The following is a 23,548-nucleotide window of genomic DNA, read 5'->3' as shown; positions in this document are numbered from 1 at the left end:
TAATCGCCTGACCCCGTAAGGATACGGGGACTAGCCCAGTCATGGCAGTGCGTGCATGCTCAGTCACTTCAGTCGTGTCTAACTCTTTGCAACCCTTTGGACAGTAGCCCACCAGGCTCCTCTGTCCTTGGGATTCTCCAGGCAAGAATCCTGGAGTGGGTTGCCACGCCCTCCTCCAGGGGATCTTCCCAACCCAGGGATCAAACCAGCATCTCCTGCACTGAAAGTGGATTCTTTACCCACTGAGCCACCAGAGAACCCTGGTCACTGCAGTACTACTGGTGAAAACCACTCAGGGGACGGACCCCTATGCCCTCCACAAGGGGAGGCCGAATGGGTCCTGGCTCATTGGTCTAGGGGATACTCAGCCGCTGACACTGAAAGAGAAAGGTCCATCTAGACCTCCTGACCCAGGAAGGTGTCCTTGATGAACTGTCCAGAAGAGGAGTCCGTGGCACCCTGGCGAGAGACTCAATTCCTAGATAGGTTGATAAGAAGGCCAGGGTCCCCGAGAAGGAGAAGGGGATCTGGAGCCCTCGAGGAGAAAGGGGTCTGGGGCTCTCAAGGAGGAAGGGAGAACTTTTTTTTTTGCTTTGTTTAGTCATATAACAAAGTATCTTGCTCAAGGACATGTTTCTCCTTAACAAGAACCTTCTGACTAACCTTGCAATCTTAAGACTTATATTGTGGGAGTGGGTCTGGTAAGACCTTTCTATTGTTAGTTCTAATCTTGTTAATTTAAGATGTTTGTTGTGGGAGTGGATCTGGTGAAAGTATATAGTGTGTTAGTCACTCAGTTGTGTGACCCCATGGACTGTAGCCTGCGAGGCTCCTTGGTCCATGGAATTCTCCAGGCAAGAGTACTGGAGTGGGTTGCTATTTCCTTCTCCAAAAGTATATGAGGCCTTGATAAGACTAGTGAGTTTGGGCACTCTCCGTCCCCCTTCTGATGTCTATGTCAGAAGCTTTGTCTGTCCCTTTTTAAACTTTAATAAAACTCTGCTACACAAAAGCTCTTGAGTGATCAAGCCTGGTCTCTGGTCCTGAAGCTAAATCTTCTACTTCGGAAATCACAAATCCGACATCATTCACCATAAGCTATCACTGGCTGATCAACACGTGTGTGCGCGTGCCCCAGGGCCAAGCTGGCACACCGGCTGCAGGCTTCGATCCTTCCGAGAGCTCACAAAGGTGGGGGCTACTGAGAAGCCCTCAGAGGTCGGGGCACAAGCTCAGGTTCGGTTGCGTGGAAACAGGAGCTGAGATGTCGAGGCCAGGTTGTCTGGGCCGCAGTGCCCTCCTTCTAAGCCCCCTGTCTACTCGGAATTGCGCATCTTCAATAAAAGACTTGGGAGAACTTTACGCCTTTTTGTGTTTTAAACACTTGCCTCAAATAACAAATCCAGTAAAGACTAGGTAGAGGTTGGTTTGAACCCATGCCCCTGGGGTGGTCAGTCCACATCCTCCCAACAACTCCAGGCGTCCCATTGCTCCAGATCGCCTGGCTCCAGCTCCCAGCCTCCCCCAAATCCCCAAGGTTCTCTGCCTGCTTCCCCTGAGCCAGCCACGTCTGCCAGGTCACCCGCCAGCAGCACCCAGTCCCGAGGGTCCCAAAAGCAGCAGACGCACTCAGTGGGTAGCACACTTTACTAAGGTTTGGGGGAGGGGTACATCGCAGAGCAGCAGAGCAAACTTAAAACGGAGTGGGAGACATCCTCCGACAAGCCCCTCGGCCGTCTCCACCAGCGGGAAGTTGACACCGACCAGTATCCACCGACCCTACTCGCCCCCGGTTCACTCCCCCAGGACCTCCAGACCCCTCTCCGTCATGCTTGCAGAGAAGCCCAGGGAGGAAGGCCAGGGCCAGCCCTGGGGAGAGACCATTCATTCATCACTATCATTCATTCCAGGTGGTGCAGGACCCAGGAGTGGTCACGGGCTGGGTCAGCCACAGAGGGATGAGGAGGAACTGGCCAAGGACCAAACCCCAGAGAGCCTGGAGGGGCTGCGGAGCCTCACGTGGTGAGCCTGGGCCACAAGATAACTCACGTGGCCAAGGGGTGCAGAGGCCGGCTGGACTCAGGGGTGCAGGGACGAACAGAGGGCCCACTGCTGGAGCAGAAAAGGCCGGAGAAGCCGCACTCTCGGGTCAACCTCCAGGGGCCCTCCCTGCCTCCTCCCACCTGAAGCACCCTGTCCCTCTGTGCCATCCCGCAGACCCCGGTTCGGGGACTGGCCTTCCATACCCTACCTGCGGTGGCACCCGACTCAGCGTGGGGATGTGAGTGTGCCTAGTTCTGTGGCAGACTCCTGGCACGTGAGCCTGAAACGGCCCGACGGCTCTTGGGGAGTGGACCACCCCCAGCGGGAAAGGGCACGTGGAGACCTGCACACGGGGCCGTGTCTGCATGTTTTCGTCTGCACACACACCTGGACCTGTGCGGTTTGCCTGAGCTGGGGCACACCGATTCAGGAGCTGCTGTGCCACCAATGTGTCAGCGTGGGCGCACGTGGGGAGCATGAGCGTGGTGTGGTGGGTAGTGTGCCCTCAGTGGGTATGGGTGTGGGTCTGGTGTGTCCATCTCCCTAGTGTGTGCATACACGGTTGCAAGGCCTCACCCTCAGGCCCACCCTGTGACCTTGCTCAGCCCAGCACTCACCGCCCCTCAGGCTGTTCCCAAACCTTTCCAGGCCTACAGTCCCCTGGCAACCCCCAGAGGACCCGCGCCACCCTCCCTGCGCCCGCTCACCTGCACTTTCTCTGCCAGGAACCCCTCCCTCCCCAAAATCCCCACCCAGGCTCAGACCCGGGTCTCCAGGCTCAGAAGTGATTTTATTTCTCCGCAGATATCCTCACAGCCAGGCTGTTGGGCTGGGCCCGGCTTCCCCTCAGGGACCCAGGGGCCCAGCCTCCTGCCGGATGCCTGGTCACTGGAGATGTCCTGTGGCTGCAACTTGGAGCTGGTGGGGAGACAGGGAGGTCTCACAGCTGGGGCGGGTGGGAGCCACAGGCTGCGGATCGGGAGCCAAGGCTGCCCCCAGTGCCAGCCAGGCCAGGCTGGGGAGGGGGCAGCCACGGGCTCAGGTGTGGGGGGACAAGCTCGGAAGCCCTGCGGTGGGGAGGGGGCCTCAGGGTCCAGCCCAGAGGAGGGCGGGCCCCAGGCTGAGCAGGAGCCCCCCAGCCAGGGCCCAGGGGCTGCGCCCTGCCTGTGCCACCCCATTGCACAAATCCTTCTCACAGCAGTCCACGTCCACTTTCAAGATCCCAGAGTTAATGAAGCCCATCAGATAGTCTGAGAAAAAGTGCCGCTTCACAAAATCACAGGACGAGGCACACATCTTGTTCACGGAGTGATCCTTCCTGCCTGGGGATGAAGACAGGGAGCCTGGGATTGGAGCCCCACAAGCCTCTCGGCCTCGTGTCCAGGACCCAGCCCAGGGACCCTCCAGGTCAGCTCAGGACCCCAGGGCAACACAACTGAGGCTTCAACCCACCCATGCTGTCCCCCAGCTCCACGGAAAGAGTCAGAGAGAGTCAGGTACCTGCTGACTGTCAGACAGCAGGGCAGGGTCATGCCCCCAGACACACGCCATTGTCCGAGGCCAGAGGGATTCCGATGACACCACCGACCCCCACCCCCCAGCCTGGAGCCTGACTTACTGCTGCTGGGATCTGTGATCCAGACAGTGGCACACACCGTGTCTGATGGATGGCACTGCTTCGGGGTGCAGTGGCTGGAGTTGGTGGTCAGCGTGCAGTCCTGGCACCACAGGCCGTGAGCTGGGCAGGGCACGGGGAGGAGAATGACTAGAGGAACCGGGGTTCGGGCCAGCCAGCCCCCTGCATCCTCCCCACCTGCCTCGTTGCAGGTCCTAGGAGAGCCGCGTGGCTGTAGGAGGCCAGGCACCCCCTGACCAGGAGTGACCAGGCCTAACTGGCACCTGGAGGACAGGCTGGGAAAAACCTGTTTGCCTTTGGGCAGGTTGGGGTGAGGGTGCTGCCGCTGGGACTCCGGAAGCCCCTCTGCACCCCCAGGCCCCACACATACGCACAGTGCACATGCACAGAGTCACACGCATCACACCTGTGGTGCCCTCCTGCACACCCCTCCCCGTGGCTCACATCCCCCAGAATCCAGTTGGTTCCATCGAGGAAGATCAGACAGGACTTGACGGGGAGCCAGAGGGGCTCTAAGAAGAGCGCATAGGGGAACTCCGGCGCCAAGCCAAGGCATCCGCGGGGGGCCAGCCGCAGGACCAAGGCCCAGGAGGTAGAGCACCCCTGCCCTGGGAGCCAGGAGAGACCCACGTGGCTGTAGCCGGGGCAGCCCGAGCAGGGGGGTCACACTGCGAGGGCTGGGCTGGGGTCGCAGAGGTGTGGGAGGGGGTGTGGGCTTGATGGGCATCATAGGAGAATGGCGGCCCCACACCTGGTTCTCTCCGGAGCTGTCTGGCACAGACTCTCAGATGACCTGGACTCCCCCCCGCCAGCGGCCCCCAGACTTACCGGGGGACGAGCACAGCAGAGCGGCCAGCAGCACCAGGCCGAGGCCCTTCATGGCTGCAGGCAACATGCTCCAGGCGGGCCTCGGGAAGGCGCGGGGGCTGCGGGCGGGGGTCGTCTGGGACACCGGCCTGGCAGGGGGAAGCCTTGATCAGGAAGGAGACCAAGCCCCCGGCCCAGCTCGAAGGGCCCTCCCCTTTTCTGGCATCCTAAGGCAACCTCCCCCCAGGAATCCAGAGCCTGGGGTCGCCGGGGAGCTCCAAAGCCCCGCCCCCAGCCCATCAGCGAGAGCATCCACCATCGCTGCACCCCCTCCAGGGAGAAGAGGCCTGCCCTCTCGCTGGGGGACAGCCCGAAATGCCCCCTTCTGGCGCTCGCACCTGTGGGATGAGGGGTGGGGAGGTGGGGGTGGTCGGGAGGCGCGTCTTGTCCCTGGGGAGCCGTAGGTGTGTCCGGAGAGGAAAGGGCATGACGAGGTGCGAGTGGACAGTACCTGCCGGCGGGGGAGGGGCGCGCGCTACCCCCATCCCCACCTCTGGGCCGGGGCCCGGGGGCCCGGGAACCCGGCGCTGAGCCTCCTCCCCTGTCTCCTCACGCGAGCCTTGGCTCTCACCGCGGGTCTAGGCGTGGAGCGCGGGCCTCGGGTCGGGGGCGCACTCACATCCCCGGGGTGCCGCGACTCCGGGCCTCCGGGCGGCGGGGGCGGCGCGGGGAGCAGTGCCCTTCGGTCTCCCTGCGGACGGGAACCCGGGTGCAGCCGTGTCTTTCGGGGAACGCAGCCGCAGACACGGACCCCGCGCGAGGGGCGGGGCAGAGCCGGGGCGGGGGCCGCGCGGGGGGCGGGGGCGGCTGGAGTCTCGCGGATGGGGGCGCCTGGGACTCAGGGCCCCTCAGGGTCACCGTCCCGGGCCGTCCTGGGCCCCCTGGCCAGCAGGCACCCCGCTGCCCCGCCCGCGCGAGCGCGCGCGCGCGCCCTCCCCGCTCCCGATCTCTTCACCCGTGCGCTCCCCCCCTCCCCCTCCCCCAACCCAGGCGCTGGCAGGTCCCTTCCCCCTCAGCCTGAGATCCCCTTGGAATTTCTCGGAAGAACGTTTACTGCGAAAAGAAGCGAAAGGCACAAAGACTCAGAGAGGGAGGGAGGGAGCGAGTGCCGCAGGTACTAGCCCAGGCCCCTGTTCGCGGCCCTTGGGCCCTCCCTTCACCGACCCCATCACGATCCCGATCCCGATGGTTCAAGGTTATTCTCCGCGCCGCGCCCCTCCCCCACCGCCTCCACGACGACCTCACGAGCAGCCGCAGACCCAGGGACTGCTGCCTCCAACCACACCCACACTCAGAGGGCAAGTCCCAAACCCTGGTCTTGGCATTCAAGGCCCTCTGCCGCCTGCTCTGGTCAGTTTCTCAGCTTTGTCTCTTGCCTTCTGCTCCCATCACGCCTGTCGCGCTGTGCTTTGCACCTGCTGTCCCTCGTGCTTGAGACCAGTCTCTGCCGGGCACTGCCGTCCGCTGGGCGAGGAGCAAGTGCTAAAGTCGTTCCTTCAGTCCCGCCCTCATCTGTCAGACAAATGTTTATGCAGACAGCCTGGGACCACACTCAGATGTGTGACTGCAGGCACATCGCCTGCCCCCTGAGCCTCAGGTCCTTGTCTATAAAATGTAACCATGAAAGCGTGTGAGGGCTGCACCAAACCCACAGGGAGAGATATCATTGGGCACCCAGCCCAGGGCAAGTGCTAGCGAGAGGGCAGGCAAGCAGGGGACACCTGGGCAGACTGACAGGGGCTACTGAGTACACTGGATGAGAAGTAAAGAGAGAGGCCTGGGGTGTGGACAAAGCCTCTCTGGCGGAGCCCGTGATCCCGCAGGAGGAGGGTTTGCAAGCTCCAAGATAGAGAGAGCAGGAGTGTTTGGGGGAGGGCTGGGGGGATGGCTCAGGCCACAATATGGAAAAGGGTTAGATTTTGTCCCAAAACCTATGCAGCTGGGCAAAGGCTTGAGTCCAGGACATCCTTGTGAGAATTAACCCATGCATTTCAGATTTAACACAAGGCCTTCCCCAAGGGGTTGGGTGCAGGGCAGATATCCTGGGTGCCCTCCCACAAGACCGGCCTCTACACCTTTGGGTCAGTTGGATACTGACTCTGTCCGGGTATGCGGTGACTGTGGGATGGCACTTGGTGGCAGTCCCTGCTGATCACAGCCAACCTGCTCCTGGCTTGGGAATCTCTGCCAAAGTTCTGTCAGAGACTTGGTAGATCCCTGCCAGACCTAAGGCAAGGCCACCCACCCCCAGCACCTGGGACTGGTAGTGTGGGGGGAAGGCTCTAAGAGCCCCCAGGGACCCTGGGGGATGCTTGCCCTGGTGTATCTCCTTCCTTTTTCTTTTTTCCTTGCCATCCTATTTAGCTTGTGGGATCTTAGCTTCCCAACCAGGAATCAAACCCAGGCCCTTGGCAGTCAGAGTGAGAGTCTTAACCACTGTACGTCCAGGGAGTCATTCCCTCCCCACTGAGCATGGCTGGACTCACTTCTAGCTAAGAGGGGGTGAGACCAGCGGGATGTCACTTCTGAAATCAGATTATTGAGACCGTAGCTTCTGATGTGGGCTCTGCCTCCCGTCCTCTCTCAGATTACTCATCCTGCTGGCAGCCCTGTGCAGAGGCACCGAAGCCTGCCAACAATCACGCAAAGGACCACGGAAGTGGAACCCCCACAACCACTGGAGCACTGAGATGAGACCACAGCCCCAGCCAACAGCAGCTTCATGAGAGAATGTGAGCCCGAGGTCCAGCACTTGAGTTCCTGCCCCTTGGACACTTCAAGAGCATGAATGGTGTTGTTTTAAGCGCCTACGTTTGGGGGTAGTTTGTTATGCAACAAAAGATAGCAGGTGAGTAGGTTCTGGATTGAGTATGATGGGGGCAGATGCCAGATACCCAAAGAGTAATGCCCAAGGAGTCTGGGCCCCCACCTCCACCCACCCAGGGAATGCAGATCCAGGCCTGTTTGTTCCTCCGAGAGCAAAGACCCTGCTCTCCCCATGCTGGGCTTGGTTGCCAGGGAGACAGATATTCCTAAGCCGGTTTCCAAGCTACTCTGCCTTCCTCCCAATACACATGGGATGGGGTCACCCTATCAGGATTTTTGCAAACAAGAATAAAAATCAGTCATGATGGGCAGAAGAAAGGGCAGAGTGTCCATGTGTGGCCCTGGCCCTTGCAGTCTGGACAGCCCCTGCATGGAGTTGTCCTTAACCTTCCTCCTCTGCACCTGACCTGGCCCAGATGCCTAGATGCTGGTGCTGGGACCTGGCCCTGGCTGGAGACACTCTGACAAGTACCCACAGCCTGTGGGGTGACCATGTGGCAGTTGCCCAAGTCTCATGCTCTACTGAGGGTCGGGATGATTGGTGGCCAGCTGCCCCCACAGCACAGCCGCCTCGGGTAGTCAGAACCATGGACAGCGTCAGAGGTGGGGGATGGGGGAGTTCGCAGCTGGCTGCCTTGCCTCTAGAGTCTGGAAGCCAACAGAAGCAGAGCACTGGCCTCTGGGTCAGGCCCTGGCAGGAGAGGGGCAAGGCTGGAGTCATGCCTGAGCTGTGCTGCAGGGCTTCCTGCCTTGTATTTTGGGCTGACACCATCCGAATCTCTCCCAGCTGTCCAAGGTTGTGGGTCTGACTGTGGCCCCACCACCCTGCCTCATGGAGAGGGCCTGCCGAGGGTGGACAGGGACATTTATTCACACAGTGAAGACTTTAAGAAAGGCTGCTGAGCTCAAGGAGAAAGTCCTTGATCCTCAGGATCCCCAGAATAGTGGGGAACGGCCAACAAGGTAAGTACTGGGCTGAATGGTGGCCCCCCAAATGATTCCCAGAATCTGTGAAGTTGACCCTGATTGGCAAATGGGACTTTAAGGATGAGATCAAGTTAAGGCTCTCGAGATGAGGCCATCCTAGATTTGACAGGCAGGGGCCAGATCCAGTGTCTGGTGTCCTTATAAGGTAGAGACACAGAGAGGGGCCACGTAATGGAGGCTGAGACCTCAGGGACACAGCCACATCCAGGGATGCTCGGAGCCCCCAGAGACTGGAAGGGGCAGGAAGGGTCCTCCCCTGGAGCCTGTTGGTTGTTTTAAGCCACAAGTTAGAGATTTGTTGAAGCAGCAGCAGGAAAGAGTACAGAGTGCAAGAGGCGCTGGAGAGAGAAAGGTGCCCCTCACCCAGCCCCAGCCGGCCACCCACCTGGAGAAGCTGGAAGGGCCTCCTGTGTTCTGAGGCCCCAGGGACACCACAGGCCCCCACCCCGCACCCAAGCCCCTCAGGCAGTGCGCAGGGCCCTGAACCACGGCTGCACAGCCTGCCTCAACGCCACCCCCTCCCCCAAGCTCAGGACCTGAGCAGTCCTGCCACCCCAGAGTCTCGACTTCCTCATCCACACGTGGGGAGAGGCACACCCCTCCCCAGAGAAGTGAGAGAGCTGGCCCCTCCCTCTCACGTCCTAGACTCTGGGTCCCATGAGGACAACAGGGAGACGCCATCCAAGGTGGTCATTCCTTACCTGGGGTGATCACACTCACGTAGACTCTGGGCAGGCTTGGAGAAGAAGCAGAGCTGGGGCTTGGCCTAGGACCACCTGCCACACTCCACCCTGACACCATGGGCTCCCCCAGGCCCTCCTCCCCACTTCCCCAGAGATCTAACCTCGCCCCTCTCCCACCACCTCCTTCCGCATCAAACTGCTGGCAAAAACCTTGTACCTAAAGTTCTGCCACACAGCTGCCGGGCGTGCAGGTGGGACGGCCCCCGACGGGACACGGGCCGACTGCTCCTGCTGTGTGCCTGCTGTGTGCCGGAAGCAACCCTCGAAGACCCTCCCCCATGGCCCCGGGAGGGGCTCCTGCTCGGCCTGGGCCACTTCCAGGTTTCTCGCGGAGGCACGCCCCTGCCACCAAGTTTGACCCCTCATCCCAAGCTCATCAGCGTCTTCCCTTTCTTCCTGGAGCCTTAGGCCCAAGATTGCGCGGCAGGCGGGGCGGCGCGGTCCTGTGCAGACGTGAGGTTTTGCACAGTGTCAAGCCCCCTCCCAGCGCCCCCACCCAATCCCCCCTCTAGCACACAGCCCCTGCCTCGCCCACGTAACCTCTCCCCAGTTCAGGACACAAAGAGCTTCTTCATTCCTTTCTGCAGCTACAGAGAATCCCTGCATAATTACTTTCAGAGTTAACAAGTCTGCGAGGAAGACGGCTCCCTGCTGCGATGGAATTAAATGTCCTGCAGAAGGTGCCCCTCATGGGTGCATTATCCCAAGGGGGCGCCAGCAGCAAGGCTTGCAGCCTCAGGCGGGGTGGGCGTGGCCTGGCGGGGCGGGGCAGTGGGCGGAATTGGAGGTGGGCGGGACCAGCTCAGCCTCCGCCCAGGTCCGGGTGCGCCCTGGGAGTGCCGGCGTGCAGAGAACCAGGGATCAGCAGAGGTGTTAGAGGTCTCAGCTTCTAGCACGTGGAGCTGTCCCCACGGCGCCCTCTGAGAGCTGCACAAGGAAGGAGATGAGAGAAAATTTGGGTGGAAAATTAAGGCAAAGGGGTGTTTTCAGGGGCTTTTTATTTTCTTAATGAGAGACGCCTGAGTGTGTTTACCTGCAGGAGGAGAGGAACCAGTCCAAAAATTAAACGTGGTATCACCGTACAATCCAGCAATCACGCTTCTGGGCACAGACCCCAAGGAATTGGGAGCATGGACTGAGAAAGATGTCAGCACACCCGTGGCCACTGCAGCATTATTCACAGTGCCTAAAACACGTTGGCACCCCAGGTGCCCTCGGAAAATAAAGGCTAATCATGATGCAGTCTATACATACACCAGAATATTATTCAGCCCTACAAGGCAGGGAAATTCTGACACATGCTACCACGTGGGTGAAACGTGAGGACATTAGGCAGGGGAGAGGGAAGGGGAGTGAGTGTTTAATGGAAGCAGAGTTTCGCTTTTGCAGAGGGAGGGTGGTGACAGCTATACAACGTGAATGTCCTTCATGGCACTGAGTTGTGCATTTAAAAATGGTTACATGGCAATTTGTTTCAGTGTTTATTTTTATTTATTTATCCACTCATTTGACGGCATCAGGTCTTAGCTGTGGCAGGCTGGATCTCTGATCTTCATTGCGGCGTGCAGGATTGCCGGTTATGGGATGCAGGATCTTTTTTTTTTTTTTTTTTTCCGTTTTGGCACACAGGGTCTTAGTTGCAGCATGCAAACTCTCAGTTGCAGCATGTGACATCTAGTTTCCTGAACAAGCACCAAACCCAGGACCCCTGCACGGGGAGCATGGAGTCAGTGGAAGTGGCTACCAGTGGATGTCCCAACACGGCAAATTTTACATTATGTGTATTTTACCAATTAAAAATATGAGGGATGACCCACCTCCCAGAGTAATGGAAATAAAAGCAAAAATAAACAAATGGGACCTAATTAAACTTAAAAGCTTTTGCACAACGAAGGAAACTATAAGCAAGGTGAAAAGACAGCCTTCAGAATGGGAGAAAATAATAGCAAACGAAGCAACCGACAAAGAATTAATCTCAAAAAATATATAAGCAGCTCATGCAGCTCAATCCCAGAAAAATAAACGACTCAATCAAAAAATGGGCCATAGAACTAAACAGACATTTCTCCAAAGAAGACATACAGATGGCTAACAAACCTATGAAAAGATGCTCAACATCACTCATTATCAGAGAAATGCAAATCAAAACCACAATGAGGTACCATCTCATGCCAGTCAGAATGGCTGCTATCAAAAAGTCTACAAATGCTGGAGAGGGTGAGGAGAAAAGGGAACCCTCTTACACTGTTGGTGGGAATGCAAACTAGTACAGCCACTATGGAGAACAGTGTGGAACTTCCTTAAAAAACTGGAAATAGAACTGCCTTATGACCCAGCAATCCCACTGCTGGGCATAGACACCAAGGAAACAAGAATTGAAAGAGACATGTGTACCCCAGTGTTCATTGCAGCACTGTTTACAATAGCCAGGACATGGAAGCAACCTAGATGTCCATTGGCAGACGAATGGATAAGAAAGCTGTGGTACATATACACAATGGAATATTACTCAGCTATTAAAAAGAACTCTTTTGAATCAGTTCTAATGAGGTGGATGAAACTGGAGCCTATTATACAGAGTGAAGTAAGTCAGAAAGAAAAACACCAATACAGTATACTAACGCATATATATGGGATTTAGAAAGATGGTAACGATGACCCTATATGTGAGACAGCAAAAGAGACACAGATGTAAAGAACAGTCTTTTGGACTCTGTGGGAGAAGGCGAAGGTGGGATGATCTGAGAGAATAGCGTTGAAACATGTATATTACTATCTGTGAAATAGATCACCAGTCCAGGTTCGATGCATGAGACAGGGTGCTCAGGGCCAGTGAACGGGGATGACCCTGAGAGATGGGATGGGGAGGGAGGTGGGAGGAGGGCTCAGGATGGGGAACACATATACACCCATGGCTGATTGACATCAACGTATGGCAGAAACCACTACGATATTGTAAAGTAATTAGCCTCCAGTTAAAATAAATAAATTAACTTACAAAAAAACATGAGGGAAAATAAAGGAAGAAACAAGAGACAGAAGAGAGGGGAGCTGGAAGCACAGGAGAGCAGAAGAATGCCTGGGGCGGGGAAGCTGGAGTGCCGGGGAGGCCACAGCAGAGGAAGGGGCATCCAGAGGGTGGGTGACACTGGGCAGAGGGTGGGCAGGGCGCCAGTCTGGATGTGGCAACCTCGTGGCCCTTGCCCTGAGAGGCCTGGCTTCTCATAGAAACGTGGGGCAGGGAATCTGAAGGTGCAGGGGCAGGGGGCTCCACCACAGGCAGCCCTGAAGCAGGTGCTGCACACTAGGGATCCCTGGTGGGGCTGGGGCGGGGCAATGGGAGGTGAGACTCTCCGGGCTCAGTGTGGATGGGCTGAATGTCCAAGGGTTAGAGAAATTTGACCTGGGGTGTGGACGTGTGGAGGCGGGAGGGGGCAGGATGAACAAATGGAGGGTGGGCGCCTGCAGTCAACAGGGGGTTCCTCCACCCCAGTGCGTCTCCTCACAGGGTCCTGAGGTATAGCAAGTGGGTCCCCTAAGACCGCCCGGAGCCTGCTCCCTCTGACCGGCCCACCCCTGCTCGCCTGTTTCTTGATAATGGATTTCAGGAGAGAGAGAGGCTTGGCCCCCATCAGAAACCCTGGGAGCTGCCTCATTGGCCAGTCACTGTGGGGCCATCGGAAGCAGAGAGAGAATCCATAAGAGACATCTCGTGGCCCCTGCCTACCCAGGAAAAGGGTCTGGACTCTGATCTAGAAGGAAGGCAGTCTCTCTGCTCCCAGAGAGCGCAGGAAGGAGCCCAGAGCAGGGAGTGGGGCATGAGGGCCAGCGCATCTGCAGCCACATTTGCCCTAAAGGCCCCCCTCCCCCATGGCTGTGTGCTGCCAGCAGGGCAGATGCCTTTCCTGCCCCCAGGACCCCAGACCTCAGCCCCTCAGTTAGAAACACTGAACATCTTTTCCCTGGTCTGGGTCCGATTCACACTGGTGACCCCAGAGGCCTGGGGAAGGGGCTCATAGCCCAGGACAGGTCCACACAGCTCCCCAGAGAGAGCAGGGCCCATGCCCACCCCCTCTACCAGGGCAGGAGTGGTGTGGATGGCCAGTGTGCCCTGTCCACAACTGGCACCAAGGTCTGATTCACTCAGCCAGAGGGAGGCCAGGACTGGCTGGGAGGGGACCCAGACCAGCAGTGCCCACAGGGCCATTCTCGGGAGCCTGCCCGACTGAGCAGGGCAGAGCAGGCAAGGCCAGGCCCACGTCAGGAATGGGTCTTTGGACTGGAAGCTGGGCCCCAGGCTGCCTGGGAAGAGCGCCTGTGCGCGTGGGCAAGGCTGAGGCAGAAAGCACTGACATCCAAGGGCAGAGGCTCTAAAGTGGGCCTCAGGCACCCACGGGGCCTCCAGCCCTCAGCCTTGGCCCTGGGAGTTTGAGGGAGGCATGACTCCACCCCAGGGGTCTTCAGGGAGGCCCTTGTCCCTGAAGCCTGGGGTCAGAGAGTGCCAGGAGGGGTCGATTTTGTGGCCAGAATGCTTGAAGACAGCTGGGTGGGGACGGAGCCAGCATATACTCACTCTGACCTGAGGACTAGGGGCCTCGACCACTCCAGTGGGGCCCCAGCCCTGGCCAGGCCTGGCCGTGACTGCGTCTGCGTAGGCAGGGTGAGCCCCCGTTGCCTCTCCTGGGATGGAAAGAGGGAGCAGGGCAGGGCTTGGGGGGAGGAGGGGGGAGGGGCACCCTAGGATGGGGGGTGGTGAGGAGAGGGCAGAGTTCAACCCTGGCAGTAATTCCTAGTCAGCAAAGTAGTGATGGTAACACTACACACCCCTAGAGTTGTTGAGGACCAACAAAATGGTATTTAATTGTAACTGGTGAATTAAATGATGCTATTTATTATTTGCATCTGGGCCAAGGAGGAGCTGGGCCTGTCTGGGGGGTCAGGCGGCAGGTGGAGACCCCCTGCTCCCTAACACTGCTGGGAACCCCCATGGGGCCCTGCCTGGGAGCAGCTCTTGGGAGCCCAGGTCAGAGCACCTGCAGGAGGAAGGCAGTGTGCAGGGCCAGCACGCGGGGCGACCACGGACACAGGCCTGAGGAATGCAGAGGGCAGGTCCTGGGCCATGAGCACAGAGGATGACCCTAGCTGGAGAGAGATTTTGGTCTCCAGATGGGGCGGGCTGGGGACAGCTGACAATCAGAGACCAGAGGCCAGGCAGCTCCCCGCAGAAGCCAAGGCTGTTCAAGCAGCCCAGTGACCACGGGGAGAGGACGTGCACTGGTTCAGAGGAGCGGGTGGGAGGATGATGCTTGGTGGCTGAGACTGCAGAGGAATGCCGTCCCAGCCGGCCCTGGGGGCACTCTGCCGGGCACTGTCCTACATGCCAGCAGGCACTGGCTCTTGATGGCCATGACCGCTTTGAGAGCGCGGAAGCCCACAGAGTCAGAGGAAAGAGGCCTGGGCTCAGGCTCAGGTGGTTTCGCCCAAGAGCCAGCTCTCAATCTCTGCTCCAAGTGCTCCTGAGGATGTCCCACCCACAGGGAGATTCAGGCTGGGCAAGTTCAGGGAGAAGCCCCGGTGAACAACGGGGGCGGGCTCGCAGCCCTGACTCTAGGCCTCAGTCTAGCCTCCTGCCCTGCCCCACCTTTCGTTGGCCTCCAGGAAGGGTCTCCTCAGTGCCCACCCTGCAGCCCACAGAGGAGGAAGTGGGCAGCCCCCTCCCACAGTGCAGCACTGGCAGGAAAAGGCAGGCTCCCAGCGGTCCCGGAGGCCGGCTCCGGAGGGCAGGGGGCTAACACGAGGGATGGAGAGAGAAGGAGGTATTGGTGGCGCAAGACCTCTCTGAGAGTGTGACACGTGCAGATGGGACTGTGGGGTAGTTAGACATTAGCCGCAGGGAGGTGACAGGCGAAAAGACAAGAGGGAGTGGATCAAGCTAAGCCCCAACCATCTGAGGACCACCCCCCGACCTCACCCAGAATGGGCAAAACTATGATCTGGCAGTGGGCAGTTTACCCTGATAGAGAGACAGCACAGAGACACAAGAGAATGACCACGGCTGCCATGGCTGCCTGCGCCCAGACTAGACAGGCATACAACCTCTAGTAAACCCAGCTCATTATACCAACATTAATAAAGTCTACAGGTGGTTTCGTGCTCCACTGGGTGGACTGTTCTTAGCAAATCTAGGGCAAGGGCGTGTGCCATAATGAACTTGTTAGAGAACTCGCGACAGGCAAGCCAAGAGCCATCAGCCTGTCACTCACCCACGATCGCACCGCCTCCTCCCCCATCACTCCCTAACCCTAAGGCCTGCCTCCTCAGCCAACAACTCCGTATCAACACCCTGAAGCCAGTGCAGAAGGGGCTGGTTTCTCCTCACAGAAACAGACAGCTCTTCCTCTGAGAGTGTTTATCAATCCTTTATCTTCCTGTACTTAAGCAGGAAGCAGTAGTTTGCAAATATGTGCTTGCTATCACAAGGACTCAGACGTCTGGTCCGGTCTCCCGTTGACCTCCTGGGTTGAAGCTCTCTGTCTGACACAGGGCACGCCACCCCGGGGCAGGACGGCCTCAGGACGTCAGCAGGGACTGAGTTCCGGGGAGAGGAGGCAGCGGGGCGGAGGCCCTGAGGCGCCCCGGAGGGCAGCGGCAGCCCACGCAGTGCTGCTGGGAGAGGGAGGCCTAGCAGGAGGACCACAGTTGGGTTTTACTCTGAAATGCTCTTAACAAGGCCCCTGGAGATGACGCAGCTGACTCGTAGTTGACGGTGCCGCTCAGCGGTCTGCAGCTGGAGGGTACACGAGGCCAGGCTCCCATGGCTGCAGCCCGGACCTGGTCTCAGGGTCGAGACAAGGGGTGGGCGCTGGCCAGCCTGCACTGCAGGGCTGAGGCTGCAAGGCCAGGGCGGAACCGCTCAGGTGGACAGGACGGCCCACCGGCCGCCACAGTGACTTCCCCTCCCCCGCCACTGGAGCCAGGGAGGGAAATGACGGTCCCTGGCCCGGTGCCTGGCCTGGGGGCCAGCGTGAGGCCCATTGTTTGAGGCTGGAGCTGGGGGGCCCGGGGCCTTGGGAAGCCCCCGGCAAGGCCCTTTGTTCCACTTCCCACAGATTCAGAGCCCCGGTGAGGCCCTGGTGAGCAGACGCGGCAGAGGTGGCAGCCCCGTAGGATGAAGGCACTGGCGGCTGTCCTGCTGGCTCTGCTGTGGTGCCGGCTGCAAGGTGCGTGGGACGAGGGGTGGCCCTGCAGCAAGAGGGACCCCCCGTCCAGGCTGCAGACCCTCAGGGTCACCCAGCCCAGGGGCAAGATGTGGCTTGGGGAGGAGGACGGGTAGCACCTGCAGCCTGAGGCCAGAGGGAGGTGGGTGGACTGTGCTGGGTCCCCACGGGTCCCCAAACCTCCAGCCCCGGCGCCAGCCAGACGCCAGGGCGCGGGCGACCCTCCCCACACAACGCCACCCGGTCTCAGCCTCTCAGGCTTCGGGGTGCCCGCCATCTGGGGGCCGGAGTAGGGGGCTGTGAAGGGCCAGCGCCCAACCCCTAGTGTTGTTGGCAAGGATGCCACCAGGCCGCACGCCTGTCAGGAGGTGGGGCTGGGGCTCGGAGACCCAGGCAGCGACCTCACCACCTTGGGAGGGCCAGGGAGGTCAGAGGGACTGGGAAGGGGGTGCTGGACCGAGGGGAGGGGGCGCGGCACTGGGCCCCAAGCCTGTGTCCTCTGTGCCTGGGTAGTGGAGGTTTACAGGTGTCCCTGCGCGGCCAGGGAGAGGGCGGGCGCAGGAGGACGAGGATGACGACCCGGACGCTGGGCGCGAAGGCTACGACGATGAGGACGAGGAGGAAGAGGAGGCCGGCGTGCCTGCGGGCAGCAGGGACTCAGGTACCTGCCCACCCCGCCCCAGCATGGGGGCGCTCGGCTCTATTTCTCAGCACTCGCATGGGTGCCTGGAGGCTGACAGTGAGGAACCCACAGGCAGAGGCCTCCGCTGCGAGGTCCATGCCCTCAAGGTGGGGGAAGGAGGAGGAGGGGCCCCTGGCACTCAGCACACCCTCATTTCTCACCCTGGCAGTGACCCCCAACTGCCGTCCGGAGGAGGGGGCTAGAGAAGGAGCCAGTCCTGGGAGGGGCAGTGGTGCTGGGGCAGAGAGGTTAAATAGGAGTTCACCAAGCAGACAGGGGCACAGCAGAGCCCCAGGGTGGAGAGACCGGCGACTCAAAGGCCCTGGGTGTGGAGTCCAGTTCAGAAGTACACAACTGTCCTGGTGAGGCAGGGCAGCGGGGGGCGAGGCGGGAGATAAGGGGGCCAGTCCTGATGTGGGGGCACAGAGGGCTCCAGCAGGGCAGGGTTTGAGGGGGTCAGCTGAGAGTGGGAGAGGCGGACCGGAATTGGGAAGAGACCTCCAAGGGGAAGAGGCTGGGAAGCGGCAGGCGTGGGTGAGCTGGGGGCGCTCTGGGGGCTGTGCCCCTTGCACAGCTGAGCCCACCCGGCCCCCCAGGGCCGCAGTGCTACACGTGCCAGTCCCTGCACAAGGGGGAGAGCTGCGAGCAGGTGCAGAGCTGCGTGCTCCCCGGGACATGCAAAGCCATCGTCTCCTCCTGGAACACTGGTGAGGGGCCACCCGGGGGTGGTGGGACGGCGTCACCCACGCCTGTGAGGGGCCCCATCCCTGCCGTGTCCCATCCCACCTGACCCGCTCTCTCCCCCCACAGAGTCAGGTCCCCAGACCACCTACTCGGGATGGTGTGCAGACACATGTCAAGCCATCAGCAGGACGGTGGACGGATCTCTGACGACCATATCCTGCTGCCAGTCCAGCCTGTGCAACACCCCACCCTGGCAAGACCCCCAGGGGAGGGGGGCAGGCGGCCCCCAGGGGAGCCCTGCGACTGTGGCCGCCACCGTCCTGCTCAGCCTCCTGGCCAGCCTTCAGGAGATGGGGCTCTGAGTGGGGCGCTCCCTCCTCGCGCCCAGCATGGCCTGCACCCTGGCTGGCCAGCACTCTGTCCGCTGTCTCCTGTCCCCTCCCCCAGACCATGGAGAATAAACTGGAAGCACCTGTGATGACCCCGTGGCACTGGTTCCTCAGCCACAGCAGCCCTTCCTCGGTTTCCCCTTCCAGCATCCTGGCCTCCTCTCCCTGCCTGTGCATGGAGGATGGCCAGCACGTGGGCCTTAAGTCCAGGCCTCAGAGGCTCACAGGGTGGGTCCACACAACTCCCCGCCCCCAGCAGAGAAAACACTCACTGCATGCCAGTGGGGAGCCCACCCCAATTTGCTCCCCAACTTCTTGCCAAAAAAAAAACCTACATCCATCCATGAGAGGGGAGGCCCTTGTAGGGAGGAGACTTGGGGAGGAAGATTTCCTTGGCCTACAGGAGGAAAGGCCCCCACCCAGGGCGGCTTGGGGTGAATGGAATTAATGAGGGGCTGGAAGACAAAGAGAAAAGAGAGGGAGGCAGGTGGTGTATGGCTCAGATGGGACTTTGCAGCCAAGCATTCAGCTTGGGGCGGGGACGGGGCAGAGGAGGGGGCAGTCAGGGAGAAGCGAGGGGGCAGGGCAGGAGCCCCACGGCTTCCCCAGCCTTTGCTCCAGCTGGACGGGTGTCGCTGGCTACTGGGCGCTCGGCCTCCGTGACTGGTTCCAGGACGGAGCCAAGTCCCGGAGTGGGAAAGAGAGGGCTGGGCTTCAGTTTCCCCGTCAGAGTGGTATGGAACAAGGCACAGAGGGCCCTGGTGCCCACCAGCTGAACTCCCCCTGGGCTGGGAAGCCCAGCCCTCCATCTCGCCTGCCCCGCGTCCCTGCAGGCAGAGCAGCCTCCCACCGTATGTTTCCCCTTTCCTCACCAAGGGAAACCTCTTAGTAAGGAAACGCCACCATCCTGGCACACGACAGTCCACCCGACGGAGACGACACATCTGCCCAGGGTCACGCAGTTGGTGGTGGCAGGTCCGGGACCCAGCCCGGGGCTTCTGGTCAACAGTGGCCGCCTTCCCGGGGGGCCATAGGCCGGTGGACAACGGAGCCAGGGCACCTGAGCCAGAGGTTGCAAGCAGCTGGATGGCGGCCGAGACCCAGCTGGATCCCCAGGCCGAGTCCAGTCTGAGGTGCCAGTGGACAGTCACAGCCAGGGCCTTGTCACAGGGCTCGGCGCTCAAGGCCAGTCCCTGGAAGGAGAAGCCAGAGGCCCCGGGAGGCTGTGTGGTCAGCCCCTCCTTCCCATCCGGCCCAGAAGCACCTCTGCGCCTTCCCAGGAGGCTGGCGGGGAACACATCCATCCGGATCAGAGGCCCTGCTCCCCATGGCTGCCAAAGCAAATGACCACAAACCACACACATGAGTTATCTTATGGTCCAGAGGTCAGGAGTGGCAGGGCTGTGTCCGCCTTGGAGGCCAGGACAGTCCATTTTGTGTGTCAGCGCGCCTGGACTAAGGGATGCCCGTGCAGCTGGCAAAACGTTATTCCTGATGTTTCTGTGAGGGTGTTTCCAGAACACTTGACATGTGAATGGTGGGCCTGAGAAAGATCACTGCCCCAGGTGAGTGGGCATCACCCAGGCCATCCAAGGCCCAGACGGAACAAAAGGCAGGAAGGACCAGCTCCCTCTTCTGGAGCTGGGATGCCCATCCTCTGCTGCCTGCCAATGTTGGAACCCCTGCTTCTCGGGCCTTTAGGGCTCAGAGGGAACGACACCACCACGCCCCCACTCTCCTCCTTCCAGATAGTGGACTGGGGGCTTCTCGGCCTCCAAGACAGTGTGAACCAATTCCTCTGTGTGTGTCTGTGTCCTGACCTGCTCTGCTAATAAGGACACCAGTCAGCGTGGGTTAGGGCTACTCTCATGACCTCACGTACCTTAGTTCAGTTCAGTCACTCAGTCGTGTCTGACTCTTTGTGACCCCATGGGACCACAGCACACCAGGCCTCCCTGTCCATCACCAACTCCCGGAGTTCACTCAAACTCATGTCCATTGAGTCGGTGATGCCATCCAGCCATCCCATCCTCTGTCAGCCCCTTCTCCTGCTTTCAATCTTTCCCAGCATCAGGGTCTTTTCAAATGAGTCAGTTCTTCACATCAGGTGGCCAAAGTATTGGTGTTTCAGCTTCAGCATCAGTCCTTCCAATGAATATTCAGGACTGATTTCCTTTAGGATGGACTGGTTGGATCTCCTTGCAGTCCAAGGGACTCAAGAGTCTTCTCCAACACCACAGTTCAAAAGAATCAATTCTTCAGCACTCAGCTGTCTTTATAGTCCAACTCTCCCATCCATACATGACTACTGGAAAAACCATAGCTTTGACTAGACAGACCTTTGTTGGCAAAGTAATGTTTCTGCTTTTTTAATATGCTGTCTAGGTTGGTCATAACTTTTCTTCCAAGGAGCAAGTGTCTTTTAATTTCATGGCTGTAGTCACCATCTGCAGTGATTTTGGAGCCCCCCAAAATAAACTCTGTCACTGTTTCCATTGTTTCCCCATCTATTTGCCATGAAGAGATGGGATTGGATGCCATGATCTTAGTTTTCTGAATGTTGAGTACCTAAATCACCTTTAACAACCCCCATCTCCAAACACAGGCCCATCCTGAGGTCCTGATGTTAGGACTTCACCTCATGAATCTCGGGGCACAGTTCAGCCCATCATAAGGGGCTAAGACAGGGCTCTGTTGGGGGCACAGAGCGTGGTTAATATCCTGAATTGAATTTAAAGGAAGTGCTTGCCAGGGTGGTGGAGATGGCGAGGAGGGGCAGGGGCCTGGCTTGGCCCAGGGGGACCTGCAGGCAGACAGGAGCTGGGATGGCTGGAGCTTGGTTCAAAAAGCCAAGACTTGACTTCTGAGCATCAGGCCCCATGTGTGGCCTTCACGTGCATGGCTGGTGGCCAGGCAGGGTCGCCCGCTCCTGCTGGCTCCCTCAGTACTCTGCCCATCTGGTCCTAAGTTTGCCTCTGTTCCCCACAAGCCCCGTAGCAACAGCAGCCAAGCTCGAAGCACCAGGTCCTTCCCACACATCTTCTTCATAAATGCAAACAGGCCTCTGCCGGTCTGCAAACCCCATCCCCTGGGCCTTCTCCACCCCCTCTCCAGCTGCTGCACCAACCCCACTGGAAACCACCCCCTGGGATCCCCTCAGGTCCTGTGTCCCCACCCAGCCCTGGAGTTGGCAGCAAGCTCAGGGAGAATGCTGTATTCCCTTCTTTGCTGGGCTCACCCGAGTTACCAGCTGGACAAGGGGCTTGGGGGTCCTGTCCCAGCAGGCAGATCCCCCCCTGGTCACCCCACCCCACACCGGTTCCATTCATTTGGTGTTTTTCTCCGGACTTCCTCAGCACAGGAAACAGGTGGCCATGGTCACATTTCCTGTTCTTGTTCTCGACCACGAAAACTGGGTGAGGATGAAGCAGTGACTCCAAAGCAGGACATTCCTGAGGACAGAGATTCCCGGCCATCGGCCTTGGACAGACCGAGCGGCGCCCTCCAGGGACCACCAGGGTTTGCAGAAGCTGATGGACTCAGGCACTGGTCAGAGGTGGGAGTTGAGCGAGGCTGCCGACTCTGTGGCACCCAGTCCCACCAGGAACTCTCCGGAACAGAGGGGAGTCAGAGCCTGGAAGGCATCTGGCCTGAGAGCAGGGGGGCGGGGACATGGGGATACGGAATGGCATTTCAGTATCAAGAATGCTGACCAGAGCAGAGCAAAACTGCCCTCACCTGTGGGACCAGGGCGGCTCTGGGTTCCCACAGGTGGAGAACTGGGGTGGGGGCTATACTGGAGTAACGTGGGAAAAGAAGCCCCTCGGGGTACCCCCTTACTCAGCTTCATAATCCTCTCAGAAAGAAAGCCAGGATACTTGGTGGAGGTGGAGGCAGGCGGGATCTCAGCCCCACAGAGCGGGTGTCCTGGAGAGGAGCAGTCCTGTGAAGTCCCAACCTCAGGACATCCTGGGCGAGAAACCCTTGAAGAAAGCGGCAGCTGCTGGGACACCCCCAGGGCCAGGCTGTGATCCACCAGCTGCAGACACAGCCCTCCTCCGCCCAGGGTGCACACAGACCAAAGGACATGCAGGAATGCCTGGCTTCCCTTGCCCAGCCCTCTCCCCGTCCAGGCTCAGGTAATGCCCAAGGGATTTACCTCCTAGTAGGTCTGTAAGTGCATGAATATCAGGAAAGTTACATAATTGGAAAATGGATATAGTTACCACCCACCGCTTGCCATCAGCCGTAAGCCTGAGGGGGCGGATGTTAGCTTTCCTAAGTAAATTTGTGTGAAGCGTAGTAGAGGAAACACCCACAGTTCAGTAATCTGTGTCTCTAGGAAGAACCATCGTAAAAGTCGCCCAACTTCTCCGGTCCAGTGCATGCCCGCAACACTCTGGATTTACCTCCGAGCCACAATAGCTCCAATTTCCTAAACTGCAATTCCTTGGGCTATTCCCAAAGAAACTTGCTTTTGCTGGTAAAAGACCTGGCTACCACTATATTATTGAACATAATATAGTAGCAACAAACAAAGAGGGAGCAGAGTTGAATTTGGTCTTGAGTATGTTGAGACTGCAGTACTTGAAGCTCCTGCAAGGATAAAGTCTAAGGGACAGATGCACAACAGGAGCCAGAGCCAGAGACACGTAAGAGAAGGCAGCATCTAGGGGCATCAGGGCCAAGTGCCCATTCACTGAATTGCTATAATGAGAGCCCCACCACCTGCCAGGCTACTGGAAGAACACACCAGGAAATAGAGAAAGCAAAGCAGCCCACCCCCAGACTTCATTTTCTGGTGTGGGAAGGGAAGATGAACATAATAAACACAACAGGAAATTCCATAGCCTGTTGGAAAGCTGAAAGTGCTATGGAAAAAAAAAAAAAGTAGGGAAGGGTGGGTACCAAGAAGTGGAGGAAGAGGCAGAATGCTGTGGTATTACAAAATGTGATCACCAACGGTGCCAGTGGTGTCCGGGACGTGCTCCTAACCAGTGAACTACAGCAGAGGTGATGGGAGGTTAGGTACCACGAGACTTCACCCCAGCAGACTGGGGCCAGAGGCTTTCTGCTGGCCCTGAAGGAGCACAGAGAGGGCCACGTGGCAGGGAACTGTGGGTGATCTGCAAGACCAAAGGTCAGCCTCCCGACAGCCCAGAAGAAGCTGGCCCTCAGTCACACAGCCACCAAGAAAGGAAGCCTGCCAACAGCCACACGAGTGTGGAAGCAGATCCTCACCTCACGCTGAGAACCCTGACTGCGGCCTTCGGAGGCTGAGCAGAGGACCAGCTAAGCCTCGCCTGGACTCCTGTCCCACGGTGATATAACAAACGGTGGATAGAAAAAGTGCTATAACCGTGATAGAGGAAACCGTGGCACAACAAAGGAACCCTGATATAACAAACAGGTACTGTTTTGAGCTGCTAAGCTTGTGATAACCAGAAAACTAACACACCCAGGGTGGTCAGAGG

The 23,548-nt window shown here is 58.8% G+C and overlaps 2 protein-coding genes across 8 annotated transcripts; one reads left to right on the top strand and one right to left on the bottom strand.

Annotated features, from left to right (window-relative positions):
• Positions 1 to 1,629: 1,629 nt before the first annotated feature.
• On the bottom strand, positions 1,630 to 6,057 carry LOC109568405 (lymphocyte antigen 6 family member H). Of its 5 annotated transcripts, none has more exons than XM_070802304.1 (5): positions 5,923 to 6,057; positions 5,118 to 5,237; positions 4,508 to 4,635; positions 3,662 to 3,781; positions 1,630 to 3,365 (listed from the first exon to the last, which is right to left on the bottom strand). In XM_070802304.1, exons 3-5 carry the CDS (start codon positions 4,572 to 4,574, stop codon positions 3,130 to 3,132), a joined length of 423 nt encoding a protein of 140 aa, XP_070658405.1. In that variant the 5' UTR covers positions 4,575 to 4,635; positions 5,118 to 5,237; positions 5,923 to 6,057; the 3' UTR covers positions 1,630 to 3,129. The 5 variants fall into 5 exon arrangements, with proteins under 5 accessions (XP_070658405.1, XP_070658404.1, XP_070658403.1 ...); XM_070802303.1 differs by having other exon boundaries at positions 5,166 to 5,237; XM_070802302.1 differs by lacking the exon at positions 5,923 to 6,057 and having other exon boundaries at positions 5,166 to 5,447.
• Positions 6,058 to 15,626: 9,569 nt separating this feature from the next.
• On the top strand, positions 15,627 to 18,166 carry GPIHBP1 (glycosylphosphatidylinositol anchored high density lipoprotein binding protein 1). 3 transcript variants are annotated; one of them, XM_070802270.1, is made up of 5 exons: positions 15,627 to 15,800; positions 16,212 to 16,322; positions 16,864 to 16,980; positions 17,598 to 17,708; positions 17,812 to 18,166. In XM_070802270.1, exons 2-5 carry the CDS (start codon positions 16,271 to 16,273, stop codon positions 18,045 to 18,047), a joined length of 516 nt encoding a protein of 171 aa, XP_070658371.1. In that variant the 5' UTR covers positions 15,627 to 15,800; positions 16,212 to 16,270; the 3' UTR covers positions 18,048 to 18,166. The 3 variants fall into 3 exon arrangements, with proteins under 3 accessions (XP_070658371.1, XP_070658372.1, XP_019829239.1); XM_070802271.1 differs by having other exon boundaries at positions 15,627 to 15,896; XM_019973680.2 differs by lacking the exon at positions 15,627 to 15,800 and having other exon boundaries at positions 16,036 to 16,322.
• Positions 18,167 to 23,548: the final 5,382 nt, after the last annotated feature.

Source organism: Bos indicus, chromosome 14, assembly GCF_029378745.1.
Source record: "Bos indicus isolate NIAB-ARS_2022 breed Sahiwal x Tharparkar chromosome 14, NIAB-ARS_B.indTharparkar_mat_pri_1.0, whole genome shotgun sequence".
Classification (NCBI taxonomy): domain Eukaryota; kingdom Metazoa; phylum Chordata; class Mammalia; order Artiodactyla; family Bovidae; genus Bos; species Bos indicus.
This window is presented reverse-complemented; position numbering and strand designations above follow the sequence as displayed.

Coding starts and splice junctions, on each gene's coding strand:
- LOC109568405 (XM_070802303.1), bottom strand. Junction 3,782..4,507: donor TCTGCTGTGCTCGTCCCCCG/GTAAGTCTGGGG, acceptor TGCCCTGCCCAG/CTCACGGCCTGTGGTGCCAG. Junction 3,366..3,661: donor GATCACAGATCCCAGCAGCA/GTAAGTCAGGCT, acceptor CTTCATCCCCAG/GCAGGAAGGATCACTCCGTG.
- GPIHBP1 (XM_070802270.1), top strand. CDS start 16,271: ATGAAGGCACTGGCGGCTGTCCTGCTGGCTCTGCTGTGGTGCCGGCTG. Junction 16,981..17,597: donor TGCGGGCAGCAGGGACTCAG/GTACCTGCCCAC, acceptor CCGGCCCCCCAG/GGCCGCAGTGCTACACGTGC. Junction 17,709..17,811: donor CGTCTCCTCCTGGAACACTG/GTGAGGGGCCAC, acceptor CTCCCCCCACAG/AGTCAGGTCCCCAGACCACC.